The sequence below is a fragment of the Aotus nancymaae genome, unplaced genomic scaffold (assembly GCF_030222135.1).
Source record: "Aotus nancymaae isolate 86718 unplaced genomic scaffold, 86718_ANA_hifiasm-v0.15.2.pri h1tg000020l, whole genome shotgun sequence".
NCBI classification, from domain to species: Eukaryota; Metazoa; Chordata; class Mammalia; order Primates; family Aotidae; genus Aotus; species Aotus nancymaae.
In genome coordinates this window covers 70480528-70502386 of record NW_026988432.1, presented here as the reverse complement: position 1 = coordinate 70502386, position 21859 = coordinate 70480528, and the positions used below count along the sequence as shown (strand labels likewise).

The following is a 21859-nucleotide window of genomic DNA, read 5'->3' as shown; positions in this document are numbered from 1 at the left end:
CTCAAAAGACAAACCACATACATGTAAATCAAAATACAATAAATTACATAAAACAGTTAATAGAACCACCTACTCTACGAAGTTTATATTTTTTAATAATATAATTCATTTATAATTCTTTGTCTTACTGCAACAAACCAGCTAAAAAGGAAACATTTTAAACTTACAACTCCCTAATAAACTTTTAAGAAAATGATCTATGAATATCTGCTTTACAATATCTTTGTCTCTTTTCTTTATAAACATCCTGCAGCAAGTTCAGGCATTAGAAATTAACCTATTTATGTGCTGTTTTAAAAGTGTTCAGCTATTTGGGACTGCCATATCATTGCTACAAGCCACCTTACTTTGTATCACATCCCAACACATGGATGTGATAAAGAACACAGACTATCAATCAGATTTTTTTAACTTTAATTCCACATGCTGTAGTTTTACCATATCACAAGGCTTCAGAACTTCATTTTTGAATGCCTGCCAAACTATTTTGTGGTAAACTTATTCTTCAACTTATCCTCCATGTGATTATCTGCTTATCACTGGATACCATTTCTCTCCTCTACTGATCATTTTGAAAGACCAACCAAAACATGATTATAAAGCTGCAAAACATCATTGTTTTTCAAAACTCATTTTTTGAGATGGAGTTTCAGTTTTGTCTCTCAAGTTGGAGTGCAGTGGCACAATTACCAATCACTGCAACCTCCACTTCCTGGGTTCAGGTAATTCTCCTGCCTAAGCCTCCCGAGTAGCTGGGATTACAGGCATGCACCACCACACTCAGTTAATTTTGTATTTTTAGTAGAGATGGGGTTTCATCATGTTGGCCAGCTGGTCTCGAACTCTTGACCTCAGGTGATCTGCTCGCCTCGGCCTCCCAAAGTGCTGAGGTTACAGGCGTTAAGCCATCATGCCTGGCCCAAAACATCTTAAAACATATATATCTTAGTGTCTTCACTAAAAGGAGTTACTTTTCCAGAACTGTCCCTAACATATGTTTGCTGGTGAAAAAAGAACACAGGCATCAGGACCTACAGTTCCATGGCCTACATATTTTCATTCTTTCTTCTCTCTGTTCCAACACTCCAGGAAAGCAGAAAAGTTTTATTGGTTCTAGCGCTGAACCCAGATGAAAGCTGAATGCTTCAGGAAAAGACTTTATGGCAAATATCAAGAAACAGATCCATTTAAACCTCTGACCTGGTCGAAAGCCGTGGCATCCGACTGCTCTTTCCACCTTTGGTCTGGTTTCAACGTCCCTCCAAAACATCCTCCATTATGCCACCCAACTAGTGTCCTAACTCTTATTTGGTCATGTCCTTTCCTGCTCCAAGTCCTTTACAGGCCCACCAGAATGATTTGGTCAAGAAGTAGGAAAACTAAATAAATTTTCAAACTGCATGTTATTACTGCTTCTGTCCCCAGACAGCCATGCTAACAGGTCATATCCTCAAGGGCAGTACTGGGAGAGAAGAAAGATTGTTGAAAAAATGTGAAAGCTGTTAGTACTATTTCGTCAAACATCCCCTGTGCTCTCAGGTTTCTCTCCTGTCCTCTTTCAGTCTCTTCCAGTCTTCTTTCTTCCCAAAAGGCCCTTTATATACTCACTGCACTTGGAATGCTTCTGTAATACTAAAATTTCCACCATGGACTGCCTTATTCACTGGAATAACATGCCATAAAATTCTTGTTATTCCATACCCTACTACCTAAGTACATTTTGACATAAATTACACAAGTGAATTCATTACCTGTATGCTAAGAGAAAGGCTAAATAATTGATCATTGTCATGCAAAACACCATCAAATAAAGGCAATATGCTAAAGGTAATGCATGTGTGTGTGGGGTTGGGGAGGAAGTTATCCACACATGGTTTTGCTAGTTTTCTCCTCTTCCTCAAGACAAACAAAACAAGCCTCCCTTCCTAAGATAAAGCCAATAAAAACATTCTTAGATCTAAAGTATAGAAAATATAACTAATAAACAATATAACATTTTATTGATTATATCTCTCAAAAGACAATTTAGAATTTACAGAAAGTCTTCCCACTCGACATGTGGGAGTGGCTGGGTGCAGGTATAACTTCAACAGGAGACTTTTGTTTGAATATCATCTATAAAAACTGAAGAAACTCTAAAGGTCAGTAGCTATATTGCCTTGAGCAAGTCATTTATCCTCTGAGCCTCAGGCTGCCCACTTAAATGTGAAAAGTGGCCAGGTGCAGTGGCTCATACCTGTAATCCCAGTACTTTGGGAGGCCAAGGCGGGAGGATCGCTTGATGAGGCCAGTAGTTTGAGACCAGCCTGGACAACATGGCGAAACCCCACCAGTACAAAAAGTTTAAAAATGAGCAAGGTGTGGTGACACATGCCTGTAGTCATAGGTACTCAGGAGGATGAGGTGGGAGAATCACTGGAGTCCAGAAGGTGAAGGCCTCAGAAAGCTCTGATTGCATCACTGCACTCCAGCCTGGGCAACAGAGCAAGACCCTGTCATTTAAAAAAAAAAGAAAAAAAAAAAAAGAATAGGAAAAAAAGTGAAAAGTTACCATTCTGCCTACTTCATGGAAGTAATTATAAGGTTAAGTGCTTAAAGTACTTAAATTGAATAAATTTTCTAAAGAAGTTTAATATCCACTTGATGAATATGATTCTACTGATCAATAAAAAAAATGTTCACTGAATATTTTATGTCTGTCCAACCAGATATTGTCTGATTAAGGAGAAAAAGGAAAAACAATCAGTGGCTGTGTGCTTGAAGTTTATATAGTTACCTTTACTGCTGCATTAGAGCAGGAGAGGTCTCAGCAACAATACAGTCTAAAAGGCTGGAACCCTGCTAAAGAATTACCATACAACGAAATTATGCATGGCATGAGCTTGTGTAGACACTGGCCAGGAAGGTTCTAAATTACTCTCGTAACCAAAAGACACTGTTGCAAATAACTCGTTCTCAACTTGGGGCAATTTTGCCCAAGAGAGGACATTTAGCAATGTCTGGAGACAGTTTTTTGGTTACCATAACTGAGGACAAGGGTGTTACTAGAAGACATCTAGTGGGTAGAAGCCAGGAATGCTACTGAATCTCCTACAATGCACAGCATCTCACAGCAAGAAATTATCCAGAACAAAATGTCAACAGTTCTGAGGTTGAGAAATCCGATTTTAAAGCAGTACTACTATCTAGAAAACAAAATTTGGTAACAGCATTCTTTCATCAAGTATTTACTGAACACTCATCAGGCAGTTTCTGCATCAAGCTCTGTCCTAGGTGCTGAAGAGTATAATAACATAATTACTTCCTGTCCAGATGGCCTAGCAAGGATCTCAAGAACAGCCAAACAAGTTCACCATGACTGGAATTTTTACATCTTTTCTAAAAACTCACCTCCAAGGCCTGCATTCGTTTTAACAGCATTTTATTTTCATTGTTCTTAATCTTTTCTTCGTAAAATTCCCGAAATGTTTTTTTGTAGACTAGTTTCATATTGTATTTCTTTGCCATTCTGTCCAAAAAAGAATACTTAATGAAAAAGCTTCCAAAATGTTTGTAATTCCTCAACTGACTTTTGTACAACAGTGACATCTTCTGGACTTCACTAAAAAAGCTACTATTTCCTTCATAAATTCACAATAGACTAATAAAAAATGAATCAAAAATAACAAATCATACCTAAAAGAAATATGCATTCTAAATCTCAGGGGGTTTCAGATAGCTCTTTTAGTGTAACACATAGGTCAGGAAGTAAATGAAAGAGTCTCTGGAGCGATGATATAGGGAAGAGCTGTAGCTCTTTTCTACTGATTCCATTTTACTTTACTTGATCTCTCACAGCAGCACCGAAAATAGCTGCTGACTTCTTTCTTAAATATTCACTTTCATCTCTTGACTTCTCTGGCAAGAAACACAATTTTCCCCATCATGGACTGCTTCTTTGCAGTTTTTCTTTTTTTCCTTTTTACGTGAAGCTTTCTTTTTTTTTAAACCCAACTTTTAAACTTCAAGATTCTGAAGAGTTCAGCCTAGAGCCCTACTCTCTTCCACCTCTGAGCTATCTGTAGTTCAGCTCTCTCTAGTCACTCACTGATTGTACTGCTTATTAAAAATCTTCACCTGCATGTGTCACTGGCACTTTCTAACTTCCCACATCTAAGGCTGAACATCACTACTCTTTTTCTGCCAGTGTCTGCCATTTCAGTAAATCCATCTAATGATCCATGCCATCTCCCCGTCTCTTTTACCCATTGTGCTCAATACACATCACTAAGTCCTCTCTACTTTACCTAGAAAACATCAATTTCAAATAGGTCCACTTCTTACCTCCTGCATTTGGCACAATCCTGCTCCTTCAGTCACGATCACCACTCAGTGGTACCGTCCAAAAACTCATTTTGTTTGTCCCCTGCTTCCATTCTTAACTCTCCCTCAATGAATTTTCCAGTCGCAGCCAGATTAAGCTTTCAGAAATATGGACCTGAGTCATGTCACTACCTTCCTTAACACCCTCCACTGGGGTCCAGTGCACTCAGGACACAGAACATGGTCTCTAAGATATTCATCTGTAAAGGAATGCTGCCTCATTTTGGGACATCCCCCGTGATCAGTCATGATGGGCCTTCTTTCAGTTTCCTGGACTAGCCTGGCGTTCCCACTGCAAGGCCCTCACACACACTGTCCTCTTGCCAGGAGCATTCTTCCCTCCAGTCTTCAGCTGCCCACCTACTATTCCATCCTTTAGATCCTGACTCAAACATCACTTTACAAGTGTCTTCCTTAAATCTTCAATTATATTAGGTCTCTCTGTTACTCTCTCAGGTATTTTTTTTCCTCACTGCATTTGTCAAGTTTATAATTATGTATCTGTAGACAACAAGACGGTATCTGGAGATGACTTCAGGCAGCAGATAAAACAAGAGTAGAAGGGAGGGAGGAAACCCTGAAAATTAGGTGGGAGGGCTTGTATACAGGGTGGCATTTGAGGAGATAAGGTAAGGGCAAACAAACACTGGAGGGCTGCTGAGGTTTCTATGTAAGAGATATAAATAAGGCAGGATTCTGTTACTTCGATTAACCCTCTTTGGAAAGGCAATATGAGAAAAATAAGTCTTTTATTCCAGGCAGTTCATTTGCTTTTGTAAATCTCTAAAATAAGCCTTTAGAAATGAAACCAAGTTTTACATCTAAAAAATAACATGACTCAAAGAATTAAGACCCAATTTGAATAGGTTTTGCCACATAAAAAACTTATTTCTGTTCAGTTTCTTAATGAAATGGCAAAAAGGCATCTCAAAAACCCCTACACATTTTCGTATTCTATTTCCTCCAATACTGTTTCAATAAATAATCTTTTAAAGAAATCAGATATTAAAGTGATGACTTAGGTTTACTATCATTAGGCAATTTCAGTTAAAACAAAAAAAAAGACTGCTAGTTCTTGCTTAGCACTTAAAACAAATCTTATGTTTTATTCTTTACCTTTTGGATTATACTGAAATTACCAAGTCAGTTAACTAAAATCTCAAGCTAACATATTAAACACACTCAACAACATTCCACAATTAAGTTCTTTTCAAAATAAAGTTGAAGAGCAATAACATTTCCCCAAAGTTTATTAGTTTTAAAAATTTAAAACTAAAACGAAATTGGTATTTTTAAATTTTGTAAATGGTTTATACTTACAAAATTATGCGCAGTACTTTCCTCGTGTTCAGTCACAATGCTACTTGGCTTTCTTATATTATTAAATAAGCTATTATACTCCTGAAAATACTGTACCCCTAATTTTACAGACTGAGTTACAAATCAAATAATCACCAAACAAAAATAAGCAGACAATAACCTTCTTCTTTTACTCAGTTAATATTTAAAACAAAATATTTTTGTTTTAAAAAGCAGAAAATCAAGTTCAATCAATCATGACATGGCCTACATTTAAGTTGACTTTTATGGTCTCCCCATCAGGGAAACTCCGGAAATCAAGTTGTATCACAAGGCCTTAAAGCCTTACCTGATAAGGCCCAGTTACCCCCAGATTTTCCTGTGTCTACAGTTTGTCAGGACTCCTAGGAATTCAGGCACATGGGAGAATATGTTCCTGAATCAGGATTTTATCATCAACATTGCCTGTGAGACACAGGCAATTTCAAAGCTATAGTAAAATGCAAACAACTTTTAATACTCATCTCTGTCAATAGGAAGATCTTTGATTTATGAAGACTCATTGTTTATCACCGAAGTTTCCAGGAGTCACTAAAAACTTTTGCTATTTGCAGTGTCAGGCATTTTGCACCACAAGCTGAAGGCAACTGGTCCCCTTTCTCACCCATAGGATTAAAAAATTCCAGGAAGAAGGAAAACTAATTAAGTTAGGCTATATAAGACCTATGGCACCAATCCCCTAGATTTGAGGCTAGTCTTTTTTAAAAAAACGAACAAAAAACAAAAAAAAAACAAGACTGTACTTTTTCTTAGGCCCCCATTTAAAATAAAGGTAAAAGAAATATTGCTTTTCCCCTTTTTCTTTCCCTTAAGACAAAAAGAAAAGAGTGAACAGATTAATGACTTCTTACTCATTTAGCAATGGAAAATAGACCAAGAACTCAGGGACGTCCACAACACCTTCCAAGTTGAAGTCATATTTGCAGCCAAATAAAGGATAATCTCCTTTCTTCTGAAATTTCACAGTATATATTTCATTTCCAAATGATTCTGTTTCTGAAGCTTCAAGGCGTCTTCTATCAAGGTTATCCCCCAAACAAAATAAAAAGATTAAAATTGTGATTAGACTTATTTTGATCAGACTATGCATGTGAAAAACTACATGATGCACACTTGATTAGCTTTTTAGTTAGATCTGGGCTACCTTTTTTTTTTTTTTTTAAAGTGACAGGATCTTACTCTGTCACTCAGTGTGTTGGTGTGATCATAACTCACTACAGCCCCCAACTCCTGGGGTCAGCCTCCCGAGTAAGGACTACAGGGGCATGCCACCATGCCTGGCTAATTGGTAAATTTTTTTGTAGAGTCAAGCTCACTATGTTGTCCATGCTGGTCTCAAACTCCTGGCCTCAAGCAATCCTCCTGCCTTGGCCTCCCAAAATGTTGTGATTACAGGTGTGAGCCACAGTACTCCCTTGATCTGAGCTACTTTTAAGAAGCAATATACTAAAAGATCACTAACAGTCACACCAATAAAATTAAGCTGGAAGTAGGTATCATTCTGTCTCATGACAGCTGTTAAGTCTCTATGCCTATGTGTCTGAACTGCAGTTTGTCTATCAATATAACTTAAGTCTCTAGCTTACACATAAAGATGAACTTTTAAAAGTTCATCTGTAAATTTGTCTTTTGAACTTAAATTCTGAATGTCTACTCAAATATCTTATGAAAGTGTTCAACATTCATAAGATTAAAATAGCATATTTTTATAGAATCTCTCTCTGATAAACATTTGCTACTTAATACTGAATACTTCATAAACCACAATATATTTAAAAACACTTACATCAATTCAAAGCTATTGGGAGTAGTACCAATAAAATAGCCCCCAGGGCTAAGTCTCTCACACGCATTTCTCAGCATCATGTCAGCCTGCTCATAGGACTCAAATGAGTAATGACAGACAAACTGACAACTGCAGATGTCAAAACACATTTGTGGGTCACGAAATTTGTCAATCAGAAGTTCCTGAAACCAATTAAAATGAGTTAAGATTTTGAGTTAACTACAACACAGATTAAACACTTTTTAGTAAATTAATTTCTAGAATGTAAGGTTTTTCCTTTTCCTCACGATCTTCAACCTATCCTTTCCCTTGTATAATAAAGGACACATGAAAATCATGCATGTATTCTAGTTTAATAGAATAATTTGATTCCCATTTTCCCAGTATTTAAAAACCGAGGGATTCTGAAATTATGTTTAAAAAATATATCAAATTATGACATTTCAAGTTGATCCTTTCATCACTTGATAGCTAAAATAAAATGACATTCAACAATAACTTGGATTAAAAAACAACACCTGATCTTTGGCGCTTTTTAAAAAATGCAAAAATGTTTTAAAGATATTATAACTTTCTGGCAGTATACTCCCATTTATCTTTTTCACTTTCAAACTTCAAACAAAATGTGTATGATTAAAGGTATCTTTAACAGTTCAATGAGCCAATAAGTCAATGGAGAACAAAAAGTTCATGAGACTTTCACCCCTGAAGTGCCTCTGCAGTTCTTTATAAGAAATTCAGAAACAGGTGGAAGGTAGAGAAAAACAAACAGGCTCTGATATGTTGGGCAACTAATAAATTACAAGGTGAACAAAACAAAGTGTAAGTTCAGTTATATTTCAAAATACTGGAAAATAAATGATGTCCAAGAACAGAGAAGCAACAACTAATTTCAATTCAAATTATTAAAAGCAAAAAATTATAAGTGTTCAGTGAGTCATTTAAGGGAATTCATCATAACAGAATTTCCAGTCGAAAGTGAAAATGCATGTCCCAAGGTTTTTAAAGTTTCAAAACACATTTAAAAAAAAATGGGTGGCCAGGAACCATGACTCATGCCTGTAATCCCAGCACTATGGGAAGCGGGCAGATCACTTGAGCTCAGGAGTTTGAGGACAGCCTGGGCAACATGGCAAAACCCTGTCTCTACAAAAAAAAAAAAAAAAAAAAAAAAAAAATTAGCTGGGTGTGGTGACATGTGCCTGTAGTCCCAATTACTCAGGAGGGTGGGAGGCAGAATAATTGCTTGAGCCTGGCAGGCAAAGGTTGCAGTGAGCTGAGATCACACCACTGCACTCCAGCCTGGGTGACAGAGCGAGACCCTGTCTCAAAAAAATAGAATAAAAATTTTTGTTAAAAAGTAAAGAATGAGTTGATTTTTAAAACAAATTATTTATCCAAACTAAAAACGTAAAAAATAAATCAACCAAAGAAACTGTACCTTTGAGCAGTCAGCAGTTATAAATTCTGCACTGAAAATATATTCACTATCACGACGATTTTTCATGTCCTCATACCGCTGCTGACACTGTTTGATAGAAACATCAGCAATATCTGATAGGATGAAAGGATATTAGTAAGTATCAAGACAGAATGCCAGAAATCTAGACCTTGATCTCAACTGATAAACTCTAGCATGAAAGTCAGCTTTAGTACCAGTAAAAAAAGTTTTATTTCCTTTAAAATAAAAGGGCTTTGTTCTGATGCAAATACCCTATCAGTTTTCAAAAGGAACTAAAAGCTTCTCAATAGGTACTGCTGCTAGAAAAGTTCTACCATGATTTTTAAACACTTATTCAAAGTAAAAAGCAGAAAGTTATTCAATCTGAATTACAAAACCTAACATTACTAAGCCCAGTTTTGGAAATATCAAGTGTATATTTTTATAAAAAAATGTTATTTGCCCTTTTCTCCCCTCCCCCCCACCCCCTCACCATTTTTGAGACAGAGTCTTGCTCTATCGTCCAGGCTGGAGTGCAATGGTGTGATCTTGGTTCACTGCAACCTTCGCCTCTCGGGTTCAAGTGATTTTCATACCTTAGCCTCCCGAGTAGCTGGGATTACAGGTGTGTGCCACCATGCCCAGCTAATTTTTTTTGTATTTTTGGTAAAGGACAGGGTTTCACCACGTTAGCTAGGCTGGTCTCAAACTCCCGGCCTCAAGTGATCCACCCTCCTTGGCCTCCCAAAGTGCTGGGATTATAGGCATGAGCCACTGTGCTCAGCCTGCCCTTTTCCCTGTTTTAAGGTTCACACTGATGATGTAAAGGCAACATTAGGTAAAACACTGGGATCTTATCACAAATACAAAGTAGCAGCACTAAATAGTACTGGCAGTACTTCATGTATTCTTCACCACTATACAATAGGTAGGGGGGAAAAGCCAGTTTTATTTAAGAATGCCCTTGATAAAGCAGTGAAAATTAATTTTATTAAACCTGGAGTCTTGAATACACACTTTAAAAAATGTTGTGTGATGAAATCGGAAGTAACAAAACATTTCTGCAACCTAACAAAGTTTGATGGTCATCTTCAAGAATAGTACTGATATGCCTGTTCTGAGTTTTGAGCTGTACTGGCCACATTTTTTCTGAGAAAATCATTTTGACTTGAATGACAAACTATGGTTATGAAGACTTGATTATCTGGCACACATTTTCTTGAAAATAAACAAAGTGAGCCTGTCACTTAAAGCAAAGTTCCCCAACCCTTGAGCCACAAACCACTACCGATCCATGGCCTGTGAGGAACCAGGCTGCACAGCAGGTGAGTGGCAGGCAAGCTAGGTAGCACACTCCTTATGAGAATCTAACACCTGATAATCTGAAGTGGAATTACATCCCCTGCTTCTGCGGAAAAACTGTCTTCCATGAAACCAGCCTCTGGTGCCAAAAGGTTGGGGACTGCTGATTTAAAGGGAAATAATGCACAGTGTATTTGTTGCCAAAAATAAAACTGACTTTCAAGAACTACAATCCAGAGAAACTTGCACTGATCACTGTGTGATGAACTTCTTCCCAATAGTTTTCTGATTGGCAGTGATTTTTTGATTCTCAACAATTACAAGATCTGCATAATCTTAGTGAAGAATATTTTCCAAATACTACAAAATCATGCAGGAAGTATAAGACAGATCAATGGATTTTAATGTTATACAGTATAAAAAGTTCATCAGTAAGTTTCAGATTCCATATAGTAACTACTATTTAAGAAACTACCACTTATTGAGTTTTGATGTAGTAACAAATAGGAATATCTACAATTATCAAAAAAGGCTATTTAAATACTCCTTTATTTTACAGCTACTTATCAACCAAAATAAAATCACAACATATTGGATGAAGAAACAGGTGTGAGAATCCAGTTGTCTCCTGAAATTCCAGACTCTAAAGGAATTTGCAAATATGTAAAAGCCAGCCTTCTTACTAAATTTTATTTGAATGAACTAAAATATATTTTCAAAATTCTCAGCTTTAATTTCTAATGTAGTAAATATCAGTAGCTACTTACCATAATTACATACAAAAAAGCTTTCTGGGATCCTCAGTAATTTTTAAGTGTACAGGGCTTATAAACCAAAAAATTTGAGAGCTGCCAATTTAGGCAGTACTTCAGTAGTAGGGCTATATATCTCTTTTAACTCACCACATCAGAAAGATACTGATGTCTGCTTGTCCCACTTCAGTGTTAAGACTGATCACTGGGCTAAGGTAACTGATTGATTCATTCATTACATTCCTATCAACTTTTCTCCTAATGGCTTCAGCAGTAGAAATAAATTATTGCCTAGATCTATCATTTCATTGAGACTGAAAAAAATGATTTTCTAATTCTATCATTCCTCCTCTATTTATTTGATTAAAAAAAAAGAATTTTTCAACCATCTGATTACAAATGTTTGATTCCCTCCCCTTAATTTATAAGTTTCAGAATAGTAAGTTTCTCAGCAACCTCCAAAGGTGAACAGTGTTTTTTCTTGATTTGATGTGTCCAACTGCTATTGTTTTTTTAACGTTCAAATTGTTCTATTTTATCCAATGGAAACCTTTTCTGCCCTTTAGACATGACTCCATCACCTCTGATAGCTTCATTGCTTATGGGAAGGAAAAGTTATCCCAAGCTTATTAATCATATCATAAAACAATGAGGAAAGTCTTGCAACTAAATTTTTTTTTTTTTTGAGATAGAGTCTTGCTCTGTCACCCAGGCTGGAGTACAATGACTCAATTTCGGCTTACTACAACCTCTGCCTCCTGGTTTCAAGCGATTCTCATGCCTTAGCCTCCTGAATAGCTGGGATTACAGGTGTGTACCACCACGCCCAGCTATTTTTTGTATTTTTAGTAGAGACAGGGTTTCACATTGTTGGCCAGGCTGGTCTCAAACTCCTGACTTCAAGTGACCCATCTACCTCAGTCTTCTAAAGTAGTGGATGACAGGCGTGAGCCACAGCGTTTGGCCCTGATTTTCTGAAAATCCCATCTCATGCATAGTCCCAGATATCTTGCAATTAGATACGATCCTCATTATTCTCCATTTGCCTGACTATAAATTATACTATCCCATACTATTATTTGCCTTACCAGTACAAACTAGCTTGTTAATTCTTCCTTTTTTCCATTTGAGCAAATCTCCACCTTTACCACATCCCAGGTCCAAAACAGTGATATCATGTTTTTTCTTCTGTCGTACCTTTTCCAAAAATTCTCCTAAAAGAGAGAAATCGGTCACAATAAACTTCTTCAATTTTAGTAAAGTATAAGCTGTTACCTCTAAATTAACCTATCTTTTGCCCAATATTAACATAAATTATCACATACCCATTTATGTAATTTGTAACTTTTGATAAGTATCTAAAAATATGACTAAGAGTTGATTAATCTGATCTTCTATCATTAAAAAGTATGTGTCTGATGTTTTGGAAAATTAAGGCTGGATTTTAAATGTTACTTTCAAAAATGAATTTTAAATAGCAGATATTTAAATTCAAATTAATACAAGACAACACAATACTTGTTGAAAATGAGAGAAGAAGTTAAGTAACAATGAGAAAAACTATTCATAGTATTTTGGTAGCTGTCTCTTTCCACAGCTAGGTGTTTACCTTAGTATACAAATAAGTAAATAAATGTTGTTATGGAATGATAAAAGAGCTTGATTATTATCAAAGATGTCAGGCTTACTACCAAGAGAAATATAAGAACTAGTTAAAAAAAAAAAAAGAAAAGCACTATATCTTTTAGTTTTAGCAATATCGGAATTTGGTAGATCTCAGTCTACTAAATGACATTAACAGCCAACAGATAAAAGCAGTAGGCCCCCAAATATCAATAGGCAAATTGTTCAAACAGCAATTAAAGGCATATTAATATTTTCAGGCGAGGTAAGTATTCAACAATTCTAAAATTTGATATAATATTGAATCCTAGATCCATTTTCCTTGTCTTTATCACTGAGTTTAACACTTTCTTTTTTTTTTTTTTAATTGCATTTTAGGTTTTGGGGTACATGTGAAGAAAATGCAAGACTGTTGCATAGGTGCATACGTGGCAATGTCATTTGCTGCCTTCCTCCCCTTCACCTATATGTGGCATTTCTCCCCATGCTATCTCTCCCCAACTCCCCACACCCCGCCGTCCCTCCCCTATTTCCCCCCAACAGACCCCAGTGTATAGTGCTCCCCTCCCTGTGTCCATGTGTTCTCATTGTCCAACACCCGCGTATGATTGAGAACATGCAGTGTTTGATTTTCTGTTCTTGTGTCAGTTTGCTGAGAATGATGGTTTCTAGGTTCATCCACGTCCCTACAAAGGACACGAACTCATCATTTTTGATGGCTGCATAATATTCCATGGTGTATATGTGCCACATTTTCCCTGTCCAGTCTATCATCGATGGGCATTTGGGTTGGTTCCAGGTCTTTGCTATTGTAAACAGTGCTGCAATGAACATTCATGTGCATGTGTCTTTATAGTAGAACGATTTATAATCCTTTGGATATATACCCAATAATGGGATTGCTGGGTCCAATGGAATTTCTATTTCTAGGTCCTTGAGGAATCGCCACACTGTCTTCCACAATGGTTGAACTAATTTACACTCCCACCAACAGTGTTAAAGTGTTCCTATTTCTCCACATCCTATCCAGCATCTGTTGTCTCCAGATTTTTTAATGATCGCCATTCTCACTGGCGTGAGATGCTATCTCAATGTAGTTTTGATTTGCATTTCTCTAATGACCAGTGATGAGCATTTTTTCATGTTTGTTGGCCTCATGTATGTCTTCTTTTGTAAAGCGTCTGTTCATATCCATCGCCCACTTTTGAATGGGCTTGATTGTTTTTTTCTTGTAAATCTGTTTTAGTTCGTTGTAAATTCTTGATACCAGCCCTTTGTCAGATGGGTAAGCTGCAAACATTTTTTCCCATTCTGTTGGTTGCCGATTGACTCTAATGACTGTTTCTTTTGCCCTGCAGAAGCTGTGGAGTTTGATTAGGTCCCATGTGTCTATTTTGGCTTTTGTTGCCAATGCTTTTGGTGTTTTGGTCATGAAGTCCTTGCCTACGCCTATGTCCTGAATGGTTTTGCCTAGGTTTTCTTCTAGGGTTTTTATGGTGTTACGTCTTACGTTTAAGTCTTTAATCCATCTGGAGTTAATTTTAGTGTAAGGTGTCAGGAAGGGGTCCAGTTTCTGCTTTCTGCATATGGCTAGCCAGTTTTCCCAACACCACTTATTAAACAGGGAATCCTTTCCCCATTGCTTGTTTTTGTCATGTTTGTCAAAGATCGGATGGTTGTAGATATGTTGTGTTGCCTCCATGGCCTCTGTTCTGTTCCATTGGTCTATATCTCTGTTTTGGTACCAGTACCATGCTGTTTTGATTACTGTAGCCTTGTAGTATAGTTTGATGTCCGGTAGTGTGATGCCTCCCCCTTTGTTCTTTTTGCTTAGAATTGACTTGGCTATGCGGGCTCTCTTTTGGTTCCATATGAAGTTTAAGGTGGTTTTTTTCCAGTTCTGTGAAGAAGGTTATTGGTAGCTTGATGGGGATAGCGTTGAATCTGTAAATTACTTTGGGCAGTATGGCCATTTTCATGATACTGATTCTTCCTAACCATGAACATGGAATATTTCTCCATCTGTTTGTGTCCTCTCTTATTTCACTGAGCAGTGGTTTGTAGTTCTCCTTGAAGAGGTCCTTTACATTCCTTGTTAGTTGTATTCCTAGGTATTTTATTCTCTTTGTAGCAATTGTGAATGGCAGTTCGTTCTAGATTTGGCTCTCTTTAAGTCTGTTATTGGTGTATAGGAATGCTTGTGATTTTTGCACATTGATTTTGTATCCTGAGACTTTGCTGAAGTTGCTTATCAGTTTCAGGAGATTTTGGGTTGAGACAATGGGGTCTTCTAGATATACAATCATGTCGTCTGCAAATAGAGACAATTTGACTTCCTCCTTTCCTAATAGAATACCCTTTATTTCTTTTTATGGCCTGATTGCTCTGGCTAGAACTTCCAGTACTATATTGAATAGGAGTGGTGAAAGAGGGCATCCTTGTCTAGTGCCAGATTTCAAAGGGAATGCTTCCAGTTTTTGCCCATTCAGTATGATATTGGCTGTTGGTCTGTCGTAAATAGCTTTTATTATTTTGAGATACGTTCCATCAGTACCTAGTTTATTGAGGGTTTTTAGCATAAAGGGCTGTTGAATTTTGTTGAAGGCCTTTTCTGCATCAAGTCAAAACCCTGAATAGACCAATAACAAGGTCTGAAGTCGAGGCAGCAATTAAGAGCCTACCACCCAAAAAAAGCCCAGGTCCAGATGGGCTCACAGCCGAATTCTACCAGACATACAAAGAGGAACTGGTACCATTCCTTCTGAAACTACTCCAAATAATCCAAAAAGAGGCAATCCTTCCCAAATCATTTTATCAGGCCAACATCATCCTGATACCAAAACCCGGCAGAGACTCAACAAGAAAAGAAAACTACAGGCCAATATCCATGATGAACATAGATGCAAAAATCTTCAATAAAATACTGGCAAGCCGATTGCAACAGCACATCAAAAAGCTTATCCACCATGATCAAGTAGGATTCATCCCGGCAAGGCTGGTTCAACATATACAAGTCTATAAATGTAATTCACCATATAAACAGAACCAAAGACAAAAACCACATTAGTTTAACACTTTCTAGCTCAGGTGTGTACTATTTTGATGGCTAAAATATCCTGTACAAGTACTTTCACTGTCTGCAGGACCTTAATGTCAACAGAAGCATAAGTGTTCTACAATATTTAACTTTCTGCCATGAATCTTGATAGCATAAAAATACTGAAAGAGTAAAAAACAGCAATTATAAAATCTGTTTCTATACAGTAAGACTAATGAGAAAGGAAATCATCAAGAAACTCTTTCAAAAAAGCCTTGATCACATTCAAGAACTGTAGACAACTGTCTACTTATCAAGCTACAAGCACCAAGAAGAAAGAAAATGAATGACAAAGAATGATCTTGAGAAAGGAAAAAGCCAGAGAACACAGGGCACAGATCACACTGACTGCATTAGGACATTAAGACAGGTGCAGACAGCAAAGCATACATCAAGAGAGCTGCTAGAACAGCTGAAGAAGGAATACCCTGTATATTTTGAGAGAAAATTTTGCCAAGTCTGACTTCAGTCCTTTAGAAAAAATACCTCTTTTCTGATTATAAAAATAACATGGAAAATATGAACTCAAAAAAGTTATTCAATAAAAAACATGAATAATAATTCATAAACAAATCCAGTAAGTTATCTGCATCACTGAGGATAAAAAAGGAAGAGAAAGACTGAAAAGAAATTAGGATGGGGGTCAATCGAGAACCTTGCGAGTAAAGGCTGAAAATGCCATTAAATTACTGTAAAAAAAAAAAAAAATTGAACATTCATTTAGCCTAAGCTGACACACGGCAAAGTCAAATAAATCTTATTTTAACATATGAATGTTAAAAACAAGTGAATGTGTTCAAAATAAGCCTAGTTAGTTCCTATTCCCAATACTTCTCAAAATCGGTAATTTATCTTTGAAAATTAGTAAATTATCATCAAAACTTGTAGGAAAAACCATTTGATTCTTCCTAGCATAATTAAGAAAGCATCCTCACTTCTTCTCTGACTGGCTTGAAAAAAAAATCTTTACTATGAAAAATTTTAAAACACACTACTTTTTAAAGTTTATATACAGAGCAATAATTATATTCCTTTTTTTCACCCTATCTTATGGCACTGAAAATAACTGTCTTCTGAATCATATTTTTTTCTGCTCACTTTCATTTTAATTTCAAAGGTGAGTTTCTATAGATAAAATGTTGGCTCAATAAAGTTGAATGTTGAATGTCTATCTATCCTCAAGGTAATACACATGATCTTTATCAACTAACTGAAGGTCTAGAGGTAAAAAAAATCAAGATGCTGCCTATTTCTTGACTTAATGAAACCTGAATGTTTAACCAACAATATGCGGCTGCTCCAAAACTATCAAGGTGAAATAAAACCATTACTTAATAGTACTAGGTAATCTTAATTAAGGCGCCTAAAAAAAGTGTATTGCCTTCTGAAAGCCTGATTAACATAATCAATTAAACACTCAGTAAAATCTTACACAGTCAACCAAAAATAAATATTAAAAGAATTTATCTTCAAGATCTAGTCTTAGCTCTAGCTTGATAGAGTGAGTCTATCAAGGTTTGCTAATTAAATGAACAGTAATTAAAGACTCAGTATCTTGGTGTTGGTTAAACCATTGGGGAGAAAAAAAGGAAACATAAGCTAAAACGAAAAATTGCAAGCTAAACAGCAAAAAACAATCATACCAATGAGAACACTTTTCATCCAATTATTAAAGTTTCTTAGGTAAAAAATACGACTTTGACTACGCTTTTCCAAACCAACTTCCTGAAGTTCATTGTAATGGGCAGCCACGGCTGAGCTGTGTCCTTCTTCTAAATTCTGAAAATATAAGAAAATAGAAAAAATCAAGGATCAGAACATGGTAAAAATAAGCCTCAGAACATCTGACCTGTGAATGGATAAACTACTACTAGAATTAGTAAACTTCACTAAGTTATGGCAATTAACCAAAGAAGTCTCACTCATTATCATTAGACATAAGATTTGTTTTCTGTGTCCCTATGTATCAGTTCATTTTAACGCTGCTGATGAAGACATACCTGAGACTGGGTAATTTATAAAGAAAAAGAGGTTTAATGGACTCACATTTCCATGTGGCTGGGGAGGCCTCACAATCATGGTGGAAGGTGAAAGGCAGGTCTTACATGGTGGCAGGCAAGAGAGAATGAGAGCCAAGTGAAAGGGGAAACCCCTTATAAAACCATCAGATGTCGTAAGACTTATTCACTAACAGGAGAACAGTATGGGGGAAGAGCACACTTGATTCAATTATCTCACACCAGGTCCCTCCCACACATGTGGGAATTATGAGAGCTACAATTCAAGATGAGATCTGGGTGGAGACACACCCAAACCATATCCCCCTATTTTGAAAAACATCTCTAGGTTTAAAATTTTCATTTTGATCTTTCATCTGTATAATTTTGGTGTCAATGTTTTAATAAACCCAGTACTCTTCCAGAGTTCTAATTTATTCAGTTCAATAAATGATGGTCAGTGTTCAGTGTTTCTACAAGGGAATAAAATAGGAATAAGCTATAATTACATTATTATAAAGCTGTTGTGACAATTAAATAAGATAATGTATATAAAGAGATTAAGGCTGGGCACAGTGGCTCACACTTGTAATCTCAGCACTTTGGGAGGCCCAGGCAGGAGGATCACTGAGGTAAGGAGTTCAAGACCAGCCTGGCCAACAAGGTGAAACTCCGTCTCTACTAAAAATATAAAAATGAGCTGGGCATGGTGGTGCACACCTGTAATTCCAGCTATTTGGGAGGCTGAGGTAGGAGAATCGCTTGAACCCTGGAGGTGGAGGTCGTGGTGAGCTGAGATTAGGCCACTGCACTCCAGCACGGGTGACAGAGTGAGACTCTGTCTCGAAAAAATGGAAAAAAAAAAAAAAAAAAAAAAGAGAGATTAGAATTCAGTGTTTCAGTGTTAGTGATTTCTATTATGATAATGCCATTATTTATGTTATATATAACCCAATAGTTTTCAATTTTGGGCTTCCTGAGGCCCTAGGAATCCTGTCAAATTGACATGATAGGTAAAGGGCTTCAGATCCTCCTCCTTCCCTTTTCAGCCAAAGTGCTGAATCTCACTGATATGCTGAAAGGCCTTTCAGCAAATCCTTCCCCCATTTTACATAACAGGTTTAAGTGTAAGATTTTCACTAGAAAAAGGGGTTCTGGGCTAGTAAAAGTTTGAAAACTATGTTTAAAATACAAGCTCCTGGCCAGGCGCAGTGGCTCACACCTGTAATCCCAGCACTTTGGGAGGCCAAGATGGGCAGATCACAAGGTCAGGAGTTCAAGACCAGCCTGGCCAATATGGTGAAACCCCGTTTCTACTAAAAATACAAAAATTAGTCAGGCGTAGTAGTGGGCACCTGTAGTCCCAGCTCTTGGGAGACTAAGGCAGGAGAATTGCTTGAACACAGGAGATGGAGTTTGCAGTAAGCCAAGATCACACCATTGCACTCCAGCCTGGGTGACAGAGTGAGACTGTCTCAAAAAATACAAGCTCCTCTCTGTTATAAGAATTCACACTCCATTAATGACAAAAGCCTCACTTATTAGTCTCTTTCCTCATAAGGGTCAATGGTAGAATTTTATTCACTCATTAAAGTACTCTTTTCCACTAACTCCAGATTCTGCCTCCAATTCCTTTCTAATGTGCTATTTCCAGAAGAAAGCAACTTGCTCTATAATATCCTTGCTAAATATTAGGCACTTGCATTCACTTAACTAAAACCGTATGTTAAATACATTAATAAAAAGTTGAAAACAGTTTAAGGAATTACATTAAAGGGATGTAAAGCTAGGTATGAGTTTAAAAGTTATCCCTTTAATTGATAACTTCTGACAAAAAAACTGTAGATGAACACCTAATAAAAAAAGGAAAATAGGTAAATCATTTGGATGTCATACTCTAGTCTTTTTAAAAATACCAACAGAGCAAACTAGCTTTCAAGTTTCTAGTTATAGGAGGGGAGGACTGTTTATGCTTAGGAGGTTGAGGCTGCCATGAGCTTTGATTGCACCACTGCACTCCAGACTAGGCAACAGTGCAAGACCCCATCTCAAAAAAAAAAACCATTCCTAGCTAAGTAAGATTCTAAAATAAAATAAAGATGATCTCACTTGAGAATAAAAGCAAACAAAAACCAAAAAAAATCTATCTCATTAGCAGGTGATGTTGCACCTTAACAAAAATCATAAGAGTTAAAAGCCTGCTCTGTCTTAAGACCATATTTATTAAAAATAGAACATTCTTGGCCAGGCATAGTGGCTCATGCCTGTAATCCCAGCACTTTGGGAGGCTGAGGCACGGGATCACGAGGTCAGGAGATTGAGCCATCCTGGCCAACATGGTGAAACCCTGTCTCTACTAAAAATACAAAAATTAGCTGGGTGTGGTGGCACACACCTGTAGTCCCAGCTACTCGGAAGGCTGAGACAGAAGAACTGCTTGAACCCAGGAGGCAGAGGCTGCAGTGAGCCGAGATTGTGCCACTGCACTCCAGCCTGGGTGACAGAGTGAGACTCCATCTCAAAAAAAAAAAAAAATTCTTAAGCTATTATGTCAAAACCAGTATGATTCCACAGATGTTCCACATTTCAAACTTACATATTCTATTATGAATAAAACAAAATACACTGAACATACTTTCTGCTTTTCAGGAACATCCTCAAGTGCTATTTTCCTCTTATTTTGAGTGCCATCTCCAGTAGAAGATTCATCTTTTAGAACATCCTCAGTTTCTCTTTTTCTTTTCTCTGAATTGTCTTCATCGTCACCATAATCTTTTTTCTCTGGGACAATTTCGGAATCAAGTTTTCTCCTCTTGGATGGAGTGTCTTCCCCACAACTGGAACTTTCCTTTACAAAATCATCTTCAAACACTTTTCTCTTTCTTGCTGTGTCTACTTGCCCACAGACAGGAGTCTTTTCAGAAAGCCCCGTCCCAGAAGCTGTTGTGTTTTCATTAATACTGAATGAAGACTCTGTTTCAGAATTTGCTGATGCTTTAGCCTGTTCAAGAGACATCTTTTCATATTCCTCTGCTTTTGTAGAATTTGCCATTTATGATTACTTGAAATGATGGTGAAACTTCATGAACCAAAACTGGAATGGCAAAAAAAAAAAAAAATTATACTACTTGTAAACACTAATGCTAAGACTTTAAAACAATTTTAACTAGAATTTGACCAACTAGGAGTTTTTAAAAAAAATCTCTTTGTAGAGAGAATATTAAAAAATGTTAATTGATATTATGTATGAATTTCTGAATATGGTAGTACCAATTATAATCCCTCCAAAGTTCTACAATCTTACTCATAAAAGTCACTGTTGGCGTTAAAGCTGACAAATGAAGTGGAGATACACATGTACTAGTTCCCTTTCTGTCCTGATCCTTACCCTATAACCCTGGTTCCCAAACTGCATGGTTTGGCACCATAACAAACAGGCACCAAAGGACCTAACATGTGGAAGATAATCACAGAAACTACCAGGTTTAAGTACAGCACAGTTCCAAAGACATAGATTGTACACAGATTGTACTACATACCTTTCAGTGACTGTGAAGCTCAGATTTTGGTATCACAGAAATTCAAGGTGAAACAGGAAATGAGGTTGGTGGTGCCTAATCTGATTTCAAGGCTCGAAGTTGTACAGTACCCAATAGGTTCACACATCCTGTTAGCAAGGAATTGTGACTAATCAAGAAAACACAAACATTACCTTCTCCCCCAATTTATGTGTATTAATTTTTTAACAGACACAAAGTTGTTAGAACATAAATACTTTTAAATTCTTCGGGGGGAAACTACTTAATAAATGGAACTGTTATATTTATTTTGGCCTATGGACACTAAAAGCATCAAGAACAGAAAAGGTTTGGGATTCTACAGCAAGAACTTCCAAAATCATATTTCATAATGGATGTCCCAATTAGGTTGAAAGTGGAGAGGAGAAATGGCTTTAGAAAAGTTTCAGGACTCAGCAAGCAGTTTGATGACCATTAAGTCTCTTTCAAATATGTTCTTGGACCTACATAAGATGGGACAGAGAGAAATAACTGAACTATCTATTGGGCAAGAATCATGGTGGTTCATTTATTAAGTCATTCAACAAATTTACTGACCTTCTACTACAGAGAAGCTCAATGT

At 36.8% G+C, this 21859-nt stretch overlaps 1 protein-coding gene across 6 annotated transcripts in view; it reads right to left on the bottom strand.

Moving 5' to 3' along the window:
• RNMT (RNA guanine-7 methyltransferase) overlaps positions 1–21859 on the bottom strand; it is a 39610-nt gene that overhangs the window by 13725 nt on the left and 4026 nt on the right. For 3 of the 6 annotated variants that reach the window (XR_010343653.1, XR_010343655.1, XM_012472523.2), the window contains exons 2-9: positions 21259–21386; positions 20355–20813; positions 17366–17501; positions 12091–12216; positions 8949–9061; positions 7508–7689; positions 6573–6737; positions 3391–3508 (exon numbers count right to left, since the gene is read on the bottom strand). Coding sequence is in view for 2 of the 6 variants with exons in the window: in XM_012472523.2 (XP_012327946.1) it covers positions 3391–3508; positions 6573–6737; positions 7508–7689; positions 8949–9061; positions 12091–12216; positions 17366–17501; positions 20355–20771 (1257 nt within the window). In the remaining 4 variants the exon portion in view is untranslated. Of the gene's footprint in view, positions 1–3390; positions 3509–6572; positions 6738–7507; positions 7690–8948; positions 9062–12090; positions 12217–17365; positions 17502–20354; positions 20814–21258; positions 21407–21859 lie in introns of those variants that run through there. The other 3 variants (XR_010343656.1, XM_012472527.2, XR_010343654.1) reach the window with 2 other exon arrangements.